The 14,580-nt window shown below is 45.0% G+C and overlaps 1 protein-coding gene across 4 annotated transcripts; it reads right to left on the reverse strand.

Moving 5' to 3' along the window:
• Positions 1–45: 45 nt before the first annotated feature.
• LOC127059097 (F-box DNA helicase 1-like) lies at positions 46–14,295 on the reverse strand. Of its 4 annotated transcripts, none has more exons than XR_007776548.1 (10): positions 14,048–14,295; positions 13,177–13,276; positions 9,909–10,030; positions 8,069–8,144; positions 6,551–6,745; positions 5,407–5,532; positions 3,811–3,917; positions 2,957–3,097; positions 1,515–1,709; positions 46–1,349 (listed from the first exon to the last, which is right to left on the reverse strand). XR_007776548.1 is itself a non-coding variant. In XM_050969734.1 (9 exons), exons 1-9 carry the CDS (start codon positions 14,255–14,257, stop codon positions 1,608–1,610), a joined length of 1,179 nt encoding a protein of 392 aa, XP_050825691.1. In that variant the 5' UTR covers positions 14,258–14,295; the 3' UTR covers positions 46–1,607. The 4 variants fall into 4 exon arrangements, 1 of the variants encoding a protein (XP_050825691.1); XR_007776547.1 differs by having other exon boundaries at positions 46–1,431; XR_007776546.1 differs by having other exon boundaries at positions 46–1,472.
• Positions 14,296–14,580: the final 285 nt, after the last annotated feature.

Genomic DNA, 14,580 nt, shown 5'->3' on the forward strand with positions numbered 1-14,580 from the left:
TGTGTGTTTATCCCTCAGCAGTTTTTATCCACTTGTTTCCTTACATTCTGGAAAAGGCAGCTCTTTATTTTTATGTATAAATAAATATATTTTATATAAAAAATAACAGAGCAGTGGGTTCATTAACTGGATGGGAAGGACTGGATTGGGATGAATCCATCCCCACAGCACCAAGGAGATTCCCACTGGACACCAGGAAAATGAAGGGTTCAATCCCATCCTCTGAAGCTGCCAGATCTCAAAAAGCTTGGGAAGCTGCAGGGATCCAACAGCTGAAATTCCAGGGCTTTTCTTGGCTGCTCTTGTCCTGTTTGTGCCTCTGACCCAGGATGTGTGACTGGGCACATCCCTGTTCCCAAGGAAGCTGGGAGGAGGAGAGGCTGGGAGGGAGCATTGCAGGTGCCTGATCCAATGCCTGCTCCAGGCCTGGTGCTTTCATGCACATCCAAGGCTCTGGGAATGCACTCCTGGAGTCAGCTAGGAAAGTGAAAGGAGAGGGAGGGAAGCAGCTCCATGAGTGGAGAAAACCAGGATGTCTGAGATTGCTGCAGCAGGCACAGCCCACAGCTCAGGCTGTGCCCAAGGGCAGGGTCCTCAAACCACTTCCAGTTTTGATTTCCTGTGGCACAGGCTCTGGAATTGTGGCACAAGGCACGGAGAGCGTGACCCACCCGGGCATGCCTGGGAAATAAAGGGCATTCAAGGGCAGGCAAGAGACACAAAGGAAGTGGTAAGGCTTTTTTTGGCTACACGTTTCATTTTAGGATTGGAAATCCCTCTCCAGTTTGTCCCTGAGTTTGGCTGGAACCAAATCAAAGGAGTTTTTTGGCTGCTTCATTTCTTCCTTCCTGGTTGGCTGCAGGGAGAGGGGAAAGAATTCAGGGAAACCCCTCAGCTGCAAGGATGGAAAACTAATTCACTGGGAGAGATTCATGATTTCCTCCCATGGCTGGACAGGAACAGTTCATCTCAAAGAAATTAACTTCCTTTGGATACTTCCCAGTGTCATGTTTCCTCTTTTTCCAGTGGGACAGAGGGATTTCCAGGAATGATGAGATTAAAGTTTGGACACTGGTGACAGGGGGGAGAGAAGGAATGCTCCAAAATGACTCCTGCTCTGTCTGATCCACTCCTAAAGTGCAGATTCCTCTGGATATCCCATTCCCAGCTCCTGAAGGATGAGGCAGGGCTGGAGAAAAGGCATCACCTCGTCCCCAGGAAGCCTGGAAGTTCCTCTGGAGCTGGGAATATCCTCCTCCAACATCCACCTGATTTTGGAGCTGGGCTGAAATCCTGTCCAACATCCACCTGGAATTTGGAGCTGGGCTGAAATCCTGTCCAACATCCACCTGGAATTTGGAGCTGGGCTGAAATCCTGTCCAACATCCACCTGGAATTTGGAGCTGGGCTGAAATCCTGTCCAACATCCACCTGGAATTTGGAGCTGGGCTGAAATCCTGTCCAACATCCACCTGGAATTTGGAGCTGGGCTGAAATCCTCCTCCAACATCCACCTGATTTTGGAGCTGGGATGTGCCAAGAGGATTTGTCCCACATCCAGGATAGCTCTGGGAAGCTGGAGGGCTTTGTTAGAGCTGGATGGGCTCCTACTGGATCGATGGGAAAGAGGTGAGTGAAGTCAGGGAGCCGAAGAACAGCCAGGTGCAAGCCTGGCAAAGGAATCCCCCTGGATCCCGGCTGCTGTCACTCTGTGGGAGGAAAAGAGGAGATTTCAGGGAAGAGGAAGCTGCAGGAACACAACCTCGGCTTCCCAGCTCTGCCACAATGCAGGGAAGGGAGCCATGCTGTGCCCAAAGCAAGGAAATCCCACACAGAATCATGGAATGGTTGGGAAAGATCTTTAAGGATATCGAGTCCAACTACTCCAAGCAGAACTGATGCCTTGGGAAGGCTGAGCTAGAGCAGAGGCTGGGCAGAGTTCCAGAAGGAAGCAGGGATTGATTCCAAGGATCTCCTCCATGGCTGCACCTTGGGCAGCACCAGAGCCCAGCCAGGGCTGCCCCCAAGATGACCCAAAATGGCCCCAAAATGCCCCAGCGCTCCCGGGGTCTCTCCCTGGGATCAGCTCTGCTCCATTCCCACCTTGCAGTTCATTGTCCCAGCCCAGCTTTAGCCCAGGCACTCCCACCCTGCTTGTTTTTCTCTCTCCAGCCCACGGGGTTTGTGCTCCTGGCCTGGGATTTGGCTCATTTGTCCTTGGTGCCCAGCTGGAGCAGGAATTGTTTTGTCTCCCTGCTCTGGGCACAGAGCTCACCATCCCATAATATGGAGCCCAGACCCACACACCAAAGCAGCACAGAGTGTGAAAATAGAAAAGCCAAACCTGAGGCAGGACCCCCACGTGCCCGAGTGCCACATCCACAGGGTCTGAAATCCCTCCAGGAATGGGAATTCCCCCCGGCCTGGGGCAGCCCACTGCCATAGCTGGGAACCCTTTCCAGGAGGGAATTGTCCCCAGTGTCCCCCCTAAAGCTGCCCTGGGCCAGCCTGGGGCTGTTCCCTCCTGTCCTGTCCCTTGTCCTGGCCATGGAGCTCCCCAGAGTGACCTGGGGCTCCCCACGGAGCTCGGCCTTCCCAGCCCCTCTGGGCAGGAGCCAGGTGGGACCAGAGCCAGAGCTGGCCCAAGGCTGGATTGTCCCTGGGCCAGGGGAGCTGGGCCAGCCCCACCTGGACATTCCATGGGCTCCAGAGCCACACAGGGAGCTGAGACAGCAAAACCCAGACTGGATCCACCTGAGGTCTCAGATGGGATCTTTGGGATGGAGTGGATTTGTGGGAAGTGCAAGACACAACCTGGAATTACCCTTGGAACTCAGCCCTGGTTGTGAGCACAAGGAAATGGATGGGGAGCTGAGATCCCTGCTCAGAACAGGGACTGGAGTGGCTCAGGAAGGTTCCCAAATCCCAAATCCCAAATCCCAGGGAAGGGACGTACGTGAGTCAACGGGAGCTTCTTCACCACCAGCCCGGAGCTGACTTCCAGGGATTTTGTACATCCTGACACACAACAAGCAACAGGAGCTCCATCCTTGTCCTTCCCAGCCTCACCCAGCAGCTCCACCCGCAGGAAACGCTCCTGGGAAAGATGGAAAAAAGGGAATTTCACCCCTCAGAGGCAGCTGAGGGAAGATAGATGAATGTTGCTCCAGAATTTTTTTAGCTCCTAAGGAAGAGAGTTGGAACACGATGGGATTTAAAGAAGGAACAAAACCCCAAATTCCTGGAGGTGAAAAAACTCCAGCAGAAGCCAATGGCAGGAAGGAGATGAGGGGGGGAAAGAAGGGAATAAAGGAAGGGGGGAAAAGGGAAAGGGGGGGAAAAGGGAAAGGGGGGGAAAGGGAAAGGGGGGGAAAGGGAAAGGGGGGGAAAAGGGAAAGGGGAAAGGGGGGGAAAAGGGAAAGGGGAAAGGGAGGGAAAAGGGAAAGGGGGCGAAAAGGGAAAGGGGGGGAAAGGAAGGGCTGGAAAAGGAAGGGCTGGAAGGCCCTGCAGGCAGGGAAAAGGGAACCTCCACACTTCCATGGAGATAAAACCCCAGGATCTGTGGAAAACAACATCCAAACGCAAGAACTGTGGAAAAAAGCCCCCTGCAATCCTGTGTCTTCCTACTGGAACCTCTGATGGAGCAGCAAAATGCAGGAATAAAAGTGATTCCTGCTATTCTGGTGCATGCCAGCACAAGGAGCAGTCCATGGCACCAATCCTAGGATCAGGATGGATCTTGGGATAATCCCTTGGTGCCCTCAATCATCCCACAGCAGGATTCCCTTGCCCTGGGAAGGTTTCACTTACTCCAGCCAGAGACAAAAGGTTTTCCAGGGATTTGGACATCAGCAGGCACTTCTTGGCTCTGGTGACAGCCACGTAGAGCAGGTTCCACTCGTCCTCAGGGGTCCTGTCTAGGAGAGGGGAGACACAATCCATGGATTTGGGCAACAGGGATGAGCAGCTCTCTGTGGTCCTTCCAATGCTTCAAGCAGTGTCCCCAGAATGAGCTCTGAGGTTCCTTCCCACCCAAACCATTCCAGGATTCCATTTGGGATGGATCTCTGGCATTTTGTGCTGTTGGACATGCTTGGGGTGGGAATCTCATCCTGATTTTCTTCCTGCTGAGGAATTCAGGCTCTGTCTCCATGGAAAGCTGGGAGGGGACCTGGGACATTCCCACTCCTGCTTGTCCTGCCAGGAGGAGGAGGAGGAAAACAAAGCCTGGAGGGATTTGGGATGGCTGGAGGCTCCTTTCCATGGAGAAATTCCCAAAAATCCAATCCCAACCTGCCCTGGCCCAGGCTGAGGCTGCTCCCTCTTATCCAGGTGCTCATTCCCTGGATAACCTGGATGCACTGGGCATTCTCATGGGGCTATGAACACAGAATTCCCAAATTACTGAGGCTGGGAAAGAGTGTTTTAACCAGGATGAGGCTTGGAGCACCCTGGGATAATGGAGGGTGTCAGTGCCCATGGAATTGGATGGGCTCTAAGGTCCCTTCCAAGCCAAACCATTCCAGGATCCAGTTCTGGAAGGACAGAGGGGGTTTCTTTGGGAAAACAGGAATTTGCAGCCCCTGTGTTTGCAGCTCCTGCCTCATCCCACATTTCTCCCTCCCCTCTGCATGCCTGGAGAAGCCACTCCCAGATTCCTGCTTTTCTGTTTGGAGCCCAGGCTTGGCTCTGGAGGAGCTTCCCAGTCCCTCTGGGATTCCCTCTGGGAATTCACTGGGTAGGGGGAACTCCAGAACAGGAGCCTCAGGGAAGCAGTGGCTTTCCCAAGGCTGGACTGGGCTTTGCTGCTACACAACTCCAAGCTTGGCTGTGGGAATATTTATGGAATAGCAGAATCCATGGAGTTGGAAAAGGTGTGCAGGAAAATGAGGAGGGGAAGTTGTTTTAATGAGAAAAATCACTGGGAGGGCCCTAAAAATAGGACAACCTTTTCCATGGAGGAATTGTCCCAAAATCCCCCCAGTCCCTGCCCTGGCCCAGCCTGAGGCCGTTCCCTCTGCTCCTGTCCCTGTCCCTGGAGCACAGCCCGAGCCCCCCGGCTGTCCCCTCCTGGCAGGGACTTGTGCAGAGCCACAAGGTCCCCCTGAGCCTCCTTTGCTCCAGGCTCAGCCCCTTCCCACCTCCCTCAGCCCCTCCTGGTTCTCCATTCCCTTCCCAGCTCCCTCAGCCCCTCCTGGTTCTCCATTCCCTTCCCAGCTCCCTCAGCCCCTCCTGGTTCTCCATTCCCTTCCCAGCTCCCTCAGCCCCTCCTGGTTCTCCATTCCCTTCCCAGCTCCCTCAGCCCCTCCTGGTTCTCCAGACCCTTCCCAGCTCCATTCCCACTCTCCAGCCCCTCACCACTCTTTTCTTTCCCACTTTAGGTGTCCCAGGGAGCTGTCCCCTCACCAAGAGCAATGTTCATTCTCCTCAGGAAGGCCCCACTGACAGAAGGGATTTGGACAAAATCATCGGCCACACAAACGGTGTCGAACTCCAGGCCCTTGGCTTGGTGCACGGTCCCGATGAGGAAATCTGGGAAAAAACATGGAAAAAGGGTCAGCCTTGGCAGCAATAATGGTAATTTCTGTTTCATTTCCTTCTGCATCCACCCCCCTTCTCCTAGAGTTCAATCAGGAGCAAAGCTCCTCTGTGGGGAATCAGGATGGATGAAGGGAATTTGTATCAAGGGAGATTCCAGACTGGCATCCTGAGCTCCACATTCCCAAACAGGAATGCTCAATACCTGAGGAATTTTCTCTCCCTATATTCCAACAGGAATACCAAATGGGAAGGGCTCCACTTTCTACTATCCCAGTGTCCAGTCTTGTCTTGGACATTGCAGGGATGCAGGGGCAGCCCCAGCTGCTCTGGGAATCCCTTCCCAAAATCCCACCCCAGTCTCCTTCTCCCAGGAATTCCCTCCATTCCCAGCTCTCCCAGCCTGGGATTGGATCCATCCCCACCCTGACTCTGCTCTAGGAATGAATTTTGGGATCCGGGGGCATCACTGGGAATCTCAGGACTCCAGGAAGGGTCTCCCTTCCCTTTTCCATCCCCAACTTCCATAAAGATCCCTCAGGATGGATTCTGAGTGTCCCAAATCCCAGAATCCCAGGATGGTTTGGGTGGGAAGGGACCTTCAATCCCATCCCATTCCAATCCCACCATCCCAGGCTGCTCCATCCCAGTGTCCAGCCTGGCCTGGGACACTGCAGGGATGCAGGGGCAGCCCCAGCTGCTCTGGCAGTTCCAGCCCAGGCAGGAATTCCTCATTGCCCAGATCCCATCCATGCCTGCCCTCTGGCACTGGGAGCCATTCCCTGGCTCCTGTCCCTGCAGGCCTTGTCCCCAGTCCCTCTGCAGCTCTCCTGGAGCCTCTGGAATGTGCTGGAAGTTCTCCTCTCCAGGAGAACATTCCCAGCTCTCCCAGCAGAACCCTCCCAACCCCAAACCCTCTCAATCCCACCTCCTAAAAACCCCTCCCAACCCCGCCAGAGCCTTTTCCCAGGATGGAAAACCCTTCCAATTTTCTCCTGGGATGCAGACTGACCTGCCAGGCCCTGGTGGGACACGTGGCTGGCCCTGATCCTGGCCAGCAGCTCCGGGATCCTGTCCCCATACTTGTCCACGATGGCAATCTTGCCCTGCAGGTCGCGGTCGTCGCTGTGCTGGGCGAACTCGCGCAGCGCCGCCAGCCCCGGCTGCTCCCAGCGGCCCAGGAAGGGATCCCCCACCGCCAGCTGGGCTGCCAGCACCACAGCCTCATTTGCATCTCATTTGCATCTCATTTGCATCTCCCAGCAAGGCTTTCCCACCCTCTGCTGGTTCCCCTCCTTTTCCAGCTGCTGAAGGAATCTGCCCGGTGGGAATTGTATTGGTGGGAAACTGGGGGATCTTCTCTTGTTCTCCATTAAAAACTCACCTGCTCTTCCTGCATCTTAAAGGGATGGGTTTAATCCTGACATTTTTCCTGAATTTTAATCCATATTTTAAAGGAAATCCCGATTTTTTTATCCTGAATTTTATCCTGAATTTAAAGGAAATCCCAATTTTTTAAACCTGAATTTTATTCCATATTTTAAAGGAAATCCTGAATTTTATCCTGAATTTAAAGGAAATCCCAATTTTTTTATCCTGAATCTTATTCCATATTTTAAAGTAAATCCTGAATTTTATCCTGAATTTTATTCCATATTTTAAAGGAAATCCTGAATTTTGATCCTTAATTTTATTCCGTATTTTAAAGGAAATCCTGAATTTTGATTCCTTAATTTTTATTCCATATTTTAAAGGAAAGCCCTGAATTTTATCCTGAATTTTATTCCATATTTTAAAGGAAATCCTGAATTTTATCCTGAATTTTACTTCCATACTTAAAAGGAAAATCCTGAATTTTAAAGGAAATCCCGATTTTTTAATCGTGAATTTTATTCCATATTTTAAAGGAAATCCTGAATTTTATCCTGATTTTTACTCCATACTTTCAAGGAAAATCCTGAATTTCAAAGGAAATCCTTTGTTTTTAAACTGAATTTTATCCTGGATTTAAAGGAAATCCCAAATTTTAATCCTGAAGTTTATTCCATGTTGTAAAGGAAAGCCTGAATTTTGTCCTGAATTCCATCCTGAATTTTAATCCATATTTTAAAGGAAATCCTGATTTTTTTATCCTGAATTTTATCCTGAATTTAAAGGAAATCCCAAATTTTAATCCTAAAGTTTATTCCATGTTTTAAAGGAAATCCTGAATTTTATCCTGAATTTAAAGGAAATCCCAAATTTCTATCCTGAAGTTTATTCCATGTTGTAAAGGAAAGCCTGAATTTTTAATTTTTACTGAATTTTATCCCGAATTTAAAGGAAATCCTGAATTTTTAATCCTGAATTATCATATAAAATTATATCTTATATACAGATTATATGTCATTATTAGATATTAAATTATTAATGTTCTTGTTATTTTTATTATTATTGTAATTATTATTATTTATTATATCATTAAAAGGGTTTTGATTGCCAGCAAAACCTAAAAAAATCCTGGAAAAAAGAAGTTTAAAGGAATACTCACAGTTTTTCCTGACATCTGCAGGCAGGCTGAGCTTCCAAATGTCATAAATTCTGCTCAGGCCAAACCTCTCCAGTCCCTGAAAGGAAGAAAAATGTATTTAGAAACCAAATTTTATTTATGTATTTTTTTATATGTATTTATATTTCTATTTTTATTATATGTATTTCTTATTTATGTGTTTCTTTCATTTATGAAATAAGAATTATTTATAAAATACATAAAATATTTTAAAATCAAATAAAAACATAAAATGAATTAACATAACACCAAATAAGAATTAGAAATTTATTGTTTTTATAAATTCCACTGCAGAAGATTTTCAATCCTGGGCACTTCAAGCCCTCCTTGAACTGGAATTTGGGTGGAAAAATGATGGAAAATTTGAAATATCAGCCTAAAATTCCCAAGGATCAGGTTCCAAACCTGTTAAAATTCCCAAAATCAGGCACCAAACCCCTCCAAATTCCACCATTTTTGTTGTTTTCCTGCCCCATCCCTGATAAAAATGGGAAAAATAAACTTAAAATAGAGATGAGGCCTGCAAGGCTTGGAGAGGAACAGCTCTGAATATCATCCTTGGCCACAAAAAATTCCTGCTTTTTCCTGGAATATTTATTGAAAACCTTGGAATAACTTGTCCCAAGTCTCCATCCCTTTTCTCCTGCCCCATCCCTGATAAAAATGTATAAAAATTATCCCAAAAATGGGATGAGGCCTGCAAGGGTTGGAGAGGAACAGTTCTGAATAACAGCCTTGGTCACAAAAAAATTCCTGCTTTTTTCTGAAAATTCCTGCTATTTCCTGGAATATTTATTGGAATCCTTGGAGAGGCTTGTTCCAGCTCTCCATCCCTCTTTCTCTGCCCCATCCTTCATAAAATGGGACAAATTATCCTAAAAATGGATTGAGGCCTGCACGAAGAAGCCTCAAAATGGGATGAGGCCTGCAATGGTTGGAGAGTAACAGTTCTGAATATCATCCCTGGCCACAAAAAATTCCTGGTTTTTCCTGGAATATTTATTGAAAACCTTGGAATTCTTTATTCCAGCTGTCCATCCCTCTTTCCTTGCCCCATCCCTGATAAAAATGGGAAAAATAATCCAAAAATGGATTATTAACAGCTCTAAATAACATCCCTGGCCACAGAAAATCCTGCTTTTTTTTCTGAAAATTCTTGCTTTTTCCTGGACTATTAATTGGAAACCTCAGAATAACTTGTTCCTGCTGTCCATCCCTCTTTCCCTGCCCCATCCCTGATAAAAATGGAACAAATTATCCTAAAAATGGATTGAGGCCTGCACGAAGAAGCCTCAAAATGGGATGAGGCCTGCAAGGCTTGCAGAGGAAGAGCTCCAAATAACATCCCTGGCTACAAAAAAATCCTGCTTTTTTCTGGAATATTTATTGAAAACCTTGGAATTCTTTCTTCCAGCTGTCCATCCCTCTTTTCTTGCTCCATCCCTGATGAAAATGGATAAAAATTATCCCAAAAATGGGATGAGGCCTGCAAGGGCTGGGGGATAACAGCTCTAAATAACATCCCTGCCCACAGAAAATCCTGGTTTTTTTTCTGAAAATTCTTGCTTTTTCCTGGACTATTAATTGGAATCCTTGGAGAAGCTTGTTCCAGCTCTCCATCCCTTTTTTCCCTGCCTCATCCCTCATAAAATGGGACAAATTATCCTAAAAATTGATTGAGGCCTGCACAAAGAAGCCTCGAAATGGGATGAGGCCTGCAAAGGCTGGAGAATAACGGCACCCCGGGGCACAAAAAATTCCTGCTTTTTCCTGGAATATTCCTGGAAATCCTTGGAACGTGTCTGGGTGCAATGGCCCTCACCCCAATGACGTGGATTTTGGCCGGGGGGTCTCTCCCAGAGAATTCCACGGCGTCCTCAAACACGGTCCAGTTGCTGCGGGACAGCAGCGCCACCGTCCCCTGCCGGCCTCCCCGCACCTCCCCTGAGGAGGAATTCCCAGTTAAACACGGCATTCCCAGCTGGAATTCCCAGTTAAACACAGCATTCCCAGCTACACACAGCCATTCCCAGCTGGAATTCCCAGTTACCCACAGCCATTCCCAGTTACCCACAGCCATTCCCAGTGGAATTCCCAGTCACCCCCAGCCATTCCCAGTTACCCCCAGCCATTCCCAGTCACCCCCAGCCATTCCCAGTCACCCACAGCCATTCCCAGTCACCCCCAGCCATTCCCAGTTACCCCCAGCCATTCCCAGTCACCCCCAGCCATTCCCAGTTACACACGGCATTCCCAGTTACCCACAGCCATTCCCAGTTACCCACAGCCATTCCCAGTTACCCACAGCCATTCCCAGTTACCCCCAGCCATTCCCAGTTACCCACAGCCATTCCCAGTTACCCCCAGCCATTCCCAGTCACCCCCAGTCCATCCCAGTCACCCACAGCCATTCCCAGTCACCCCCAGCCATTCCCAGTCACCCCCAGCCATTCCCAGTCACCCACAGCCATTCCCAGTCACTCACAGCCATTCCCAGTTACCCCCAGCCATTCCCAGTCACCCCCAGCCATTCCCAGTTACCCCCAGCCATTCCCAGTTACCCCCAGCCATTCCCAGTCACCCACGGCCATTCCCAGTCACCCCCGGCCATTCCCAGTACCCACGGCCATTCCCAGTCACCCACAGCCATTCCCAGTCACCCCCAGCCATTCCCAGTTACCCACAGCCATTCCCAGCTGGAATTCCCAGTTTATTGATAATTAATATTATTAGTATTTCATTAATAATTTATTTTATTTATTATATTTTATTACTAAATTTAACTTTAAATCTATTATTAATTTATTCTTATATTTTGTATTAAATATTTATATCTTATTATATTATATTTTGTTATTTATTTAATTTAGCAAGTTATTATTTCTATTTTAAAAATAATTTATTTTTCTATTTTATTGTTAATTTAATATCTACATTTCATTATTAATTAAATATTTCATTTCTAAATTAAATATTTACATTTCATTATTTTATCTTCATACTATATATTAATTTTTGTCAGAAGTATAAGTAGTAAGATAAAAAATTTAATATATTAATTATTCTATCTTACTACTTAATATATGAACTTTTAAATCTCTTAATAGTTAATATTTACCTGTTATTATTAATTAAATATTTTCCATTATTAATTGAATTTTAAGGTATTTAACAAATTCTTTTCTTTAAGGAAATGAATTAAATCTTTATTTCAGGAAATGAATTAAATATTTATTTCCAAGCATACATTTTCAAATTTTAGAATAAATGAAATTGTAACAATGTCATATTTAATATTATTGTTAATAGTATTATTTAATAAAATTAATTATTTCCTAATGAAATGAATATATTTCTAGTTTATATTTCTAATTTATAAATTAATTTCTAATTTAATTATATGTATTATATATTGTATTATTTAATATAAGAGTATTTAATATAATTCTATAATATTATTTATTATTTAATATTTATTAAATATGAATATTATTTATTTTATAATAGTATTCTACATTATATTAAGATTAAATATTATTAATATTTGTTATATGAATATATCTACTATAACATACTAAACTAACTACAGAATTATAGATAAGATAATAATATTTAATGAAATCATTTGATTTCCTGTTATCAATTTTATTATATTAAATATACTATTAAAATATACTATATAATGTAATGTAATATACAATACTGTTATATACTATACTATAATACACGGCACTATACTATAATGTAATATAATAGTATATTGCAATATATATAATAGTATAGAATAAAATAGAATAGTATATAATAGTATACAAAATAGATCCTATTATATCATATCAGATTATATTATAGTGTATTAAAGTAGATCATATTATATCATAGTATATCAGAATATATTACAATATATATTGCAATATATTATGATAGATATGATATATATTATCTATTGTAATATATTATATGATATATATTACGATATATAATATATTATAGCATATATATCATATATTATATTATGATATGGTATATTATAGCATATCACATCATAGTATATCATAACACATATAATATTATAGTGTATTATAATGCATTGCATGACATGACATTACATTATATCATATCATATTATATAATATCAGATCATATTAAATAATATCAGATCATATTATAGTATAGTATAGTATATCATATAAATTATTATATTATAGTGTATTATGGTGTGTTATAGGTATTATATTCATAGTATATAATTTCGTGTATTTTTGGTGTAATTTTGGTGTAATTTTGGTGCATTTTTGGTGCATTTTTCAGTGCATTTTCAGTGTATTTTTCGTGTATTTTTCGTGTATTTTTCAGTGTATTTTCAGTGTATTTTTCAGTATATTTTCAGTGTATTTTTCGTGCATTTTTCTGTGTATTTTTCGTGCATTTTCGTGCATTTTTTCGTGCATTTTTCGTGCATTTTTTCGTGCATTTTTCAGTGTATTTTTCGTGTATTTTTCAGTGTATTTTTCGTGCATTTTTCGTGCATTTTTCGTGCATTTTTCGTGCATTTTTCAGTGTATTTTTCAGTGTATTTTCAGTGTATTTTCAGTGTATCTTCAGTGTATTTTTCAGTGTATTTTCCCTGTATTTTCCGTGTATTTTTCAGTGTATTTTCAGTGTATTTTCAGTGTATTTTCAGTGTATTTTCAGTGTATTTTCAGTGTATTTTTCGTGTATTTTTCAGTGTATTTTTCGTGTATTTTTTCGGTGTATTTTTCGGTGTATTTTTTTCGTGTATTTTCCGTGTATTTTTCAGTGTATTTTCGGTGTATTTTCAGTGTATTTTTCGTGTATTTTCCGTGTTATTTTTTCAGTGTATTTTTCGTGTATTTTCAATGTATTTTTCAGTGTATTTTCAATGTATTTTTCATGTATTTTCAGTGTTTATTTCTCACGCATGGCATGACATGACCTGACATTGATTGCAGACTGGAATGAACCCATACTCTAATTTAGGAGCAGGAATTACTGAACGGTTCCCGCCTGAATCCCTGGGAATCCCTGGGGAATCCCTGGGGATCTCTGGCATTCCCAGCCCCGCTCACCCCGGTGCTCTCCCCCCAGCAGGGTTCTGCTGCGGATCCCTTTGCACACCTCCAGGATCGTGGCTCCCACGTAGGCGATCTCGGGGCCGAACCTGAAACTCTGCAAACGTCCCGGGATCAGCAGGAAAACCAGAAGGAATTCCTGGAATCTCTAAGGTTCTATCGATCTCTATGGAATTATGGCATTCCCAGCTATCCTCTGCACTGTTTTTTTCCATGGAAAAAGCATCAAAATCACTCAAAAACATTCCTGGGAATCCTTAAAACCTTCTGGAGAACTTCTGTCTTGGAAAAAGCATCAAAATCTCTCTAAAATATTCCTGGAAATCCTGACCACGGGCAGGGACACCTCCCAGTGTCCCAGGCTGCTCCATCCCAGTGTCCAGCCTGGCCTGGGACACTGCAGGGATGCAGGGGCAGCCCCAGCTGCTCTGGCAGCTCCAGCCCATGCAGGAATTCCTCATTGCCCAGATCCCATCCATGCCTGCCCTCTGGCACTGGGAGCCATTCCCTGGCTCCTGTCCCTGCAGGCCTTGTCCCCAGTCCCTCTGCAGCTCTCCTGGAGCCCCTCCAGGCCCTGGAATGTGCTGGAAGCTCTCCCTGGAGCCTTCTCCTCTCCAGGGGAACATTCCCAGCTCTCCCAGCAGCCCCAGGTCAGTTGGATCCCACAGCTGGATCCAGCATTCCAGATGTGATCCCCCCAAAAGAGAGGAATCTCCCCGAAACAAGGCCTCAATCCCAACTCCCACTTTTCCACCAGCAGGATGGGATCCCTCCACTCAAGCACCACAACTTCCAGATTCCCAGCAAACCCTCCACGGTGCCAATTTCCCTGGATCTGGGATTTATCCATGGAAAACGCGGCCCTTACCTGGGTCAGGTAGTACACGTGGCTGTGAGGCACCAGGTACAGGGTGTTGACGGCCCCTCGGAAGGTGTAGATCTGCTGGTGAGGGTCTCCCACCAGGATCTTCCCACAGTTTTGGGATTGCACGATATCCACGATTGCTGTGAGGGAGAAAAAAATTGGATCATGAGGGAAGAACCTGCTCCAAACCATGGAAAACTCAGTTGGGATCATGAGGGGAGAACCTGCTCCAATCCAAACCCAAGGAAAAGCTCAGTTGGGATCATGAGGGGAGAACCCGCTCCAATCTGAACCCAAGGAAAGCTCATTGGATCATGAAGGAAGAATCTTCTCCAAATCCAAGGAAAGCTTTGTTTGGATCATCAAAGTCCAAATCCAAAGAAAAGCTCAGCATGGATCGTGAGGGAAGAACCTGCTCCAGATCCAAGGAAAAGCTCCGTTTGGAAGAACCTGCTCCAAAATGTCAAGGGAAAGCTCAGTTTGGATCAGGAGGGAAGAACCTCTGCTGGTGGGGGGGGGTCTCCCACCAGGATTTT

Source organism: Serinus canaria, chromosome 1A (genome assembly GCF_022539315.1).
Source record: "Serinus canaria isolate serCan28SL12 chromosome 1A, serCan2020, whole genome shotgun sequence".
NCBI lineage: Eukaryota > Metazoa > Chordata > Aves > Passeriformes > Fringillidae > Serinus > Serinus canaria.

What these genes read in the sequence shown, in the direction of transcription:
- LOC127059097 (XM_050969734.1), bottom strand. Translation starts at nt 14,257, where the DNA reads ATGATCCCAACTGAGTTTTCCATGGTTTGGAGCAGGTTCTTCCCTCAT. An exon ending in GCTGGGGGGAGAGCACCGGG is followed by an intron (nt 10,031 to 13,176) that starts GTGAGCGGGGCT and finishes ATTCCTCCTCAG; the next exon opens with GGGAGGTGCGGGGAGGCCGG. An exon ending in CCAAAATCCACGTCATTGGG is followed by an intron (nt 8,145 to 9,908) that starts GTGAGGGCCATT and finishes TCTTCCTTTCAG; the next exon opens with GGACTGGAGAGGTTTGGCCT.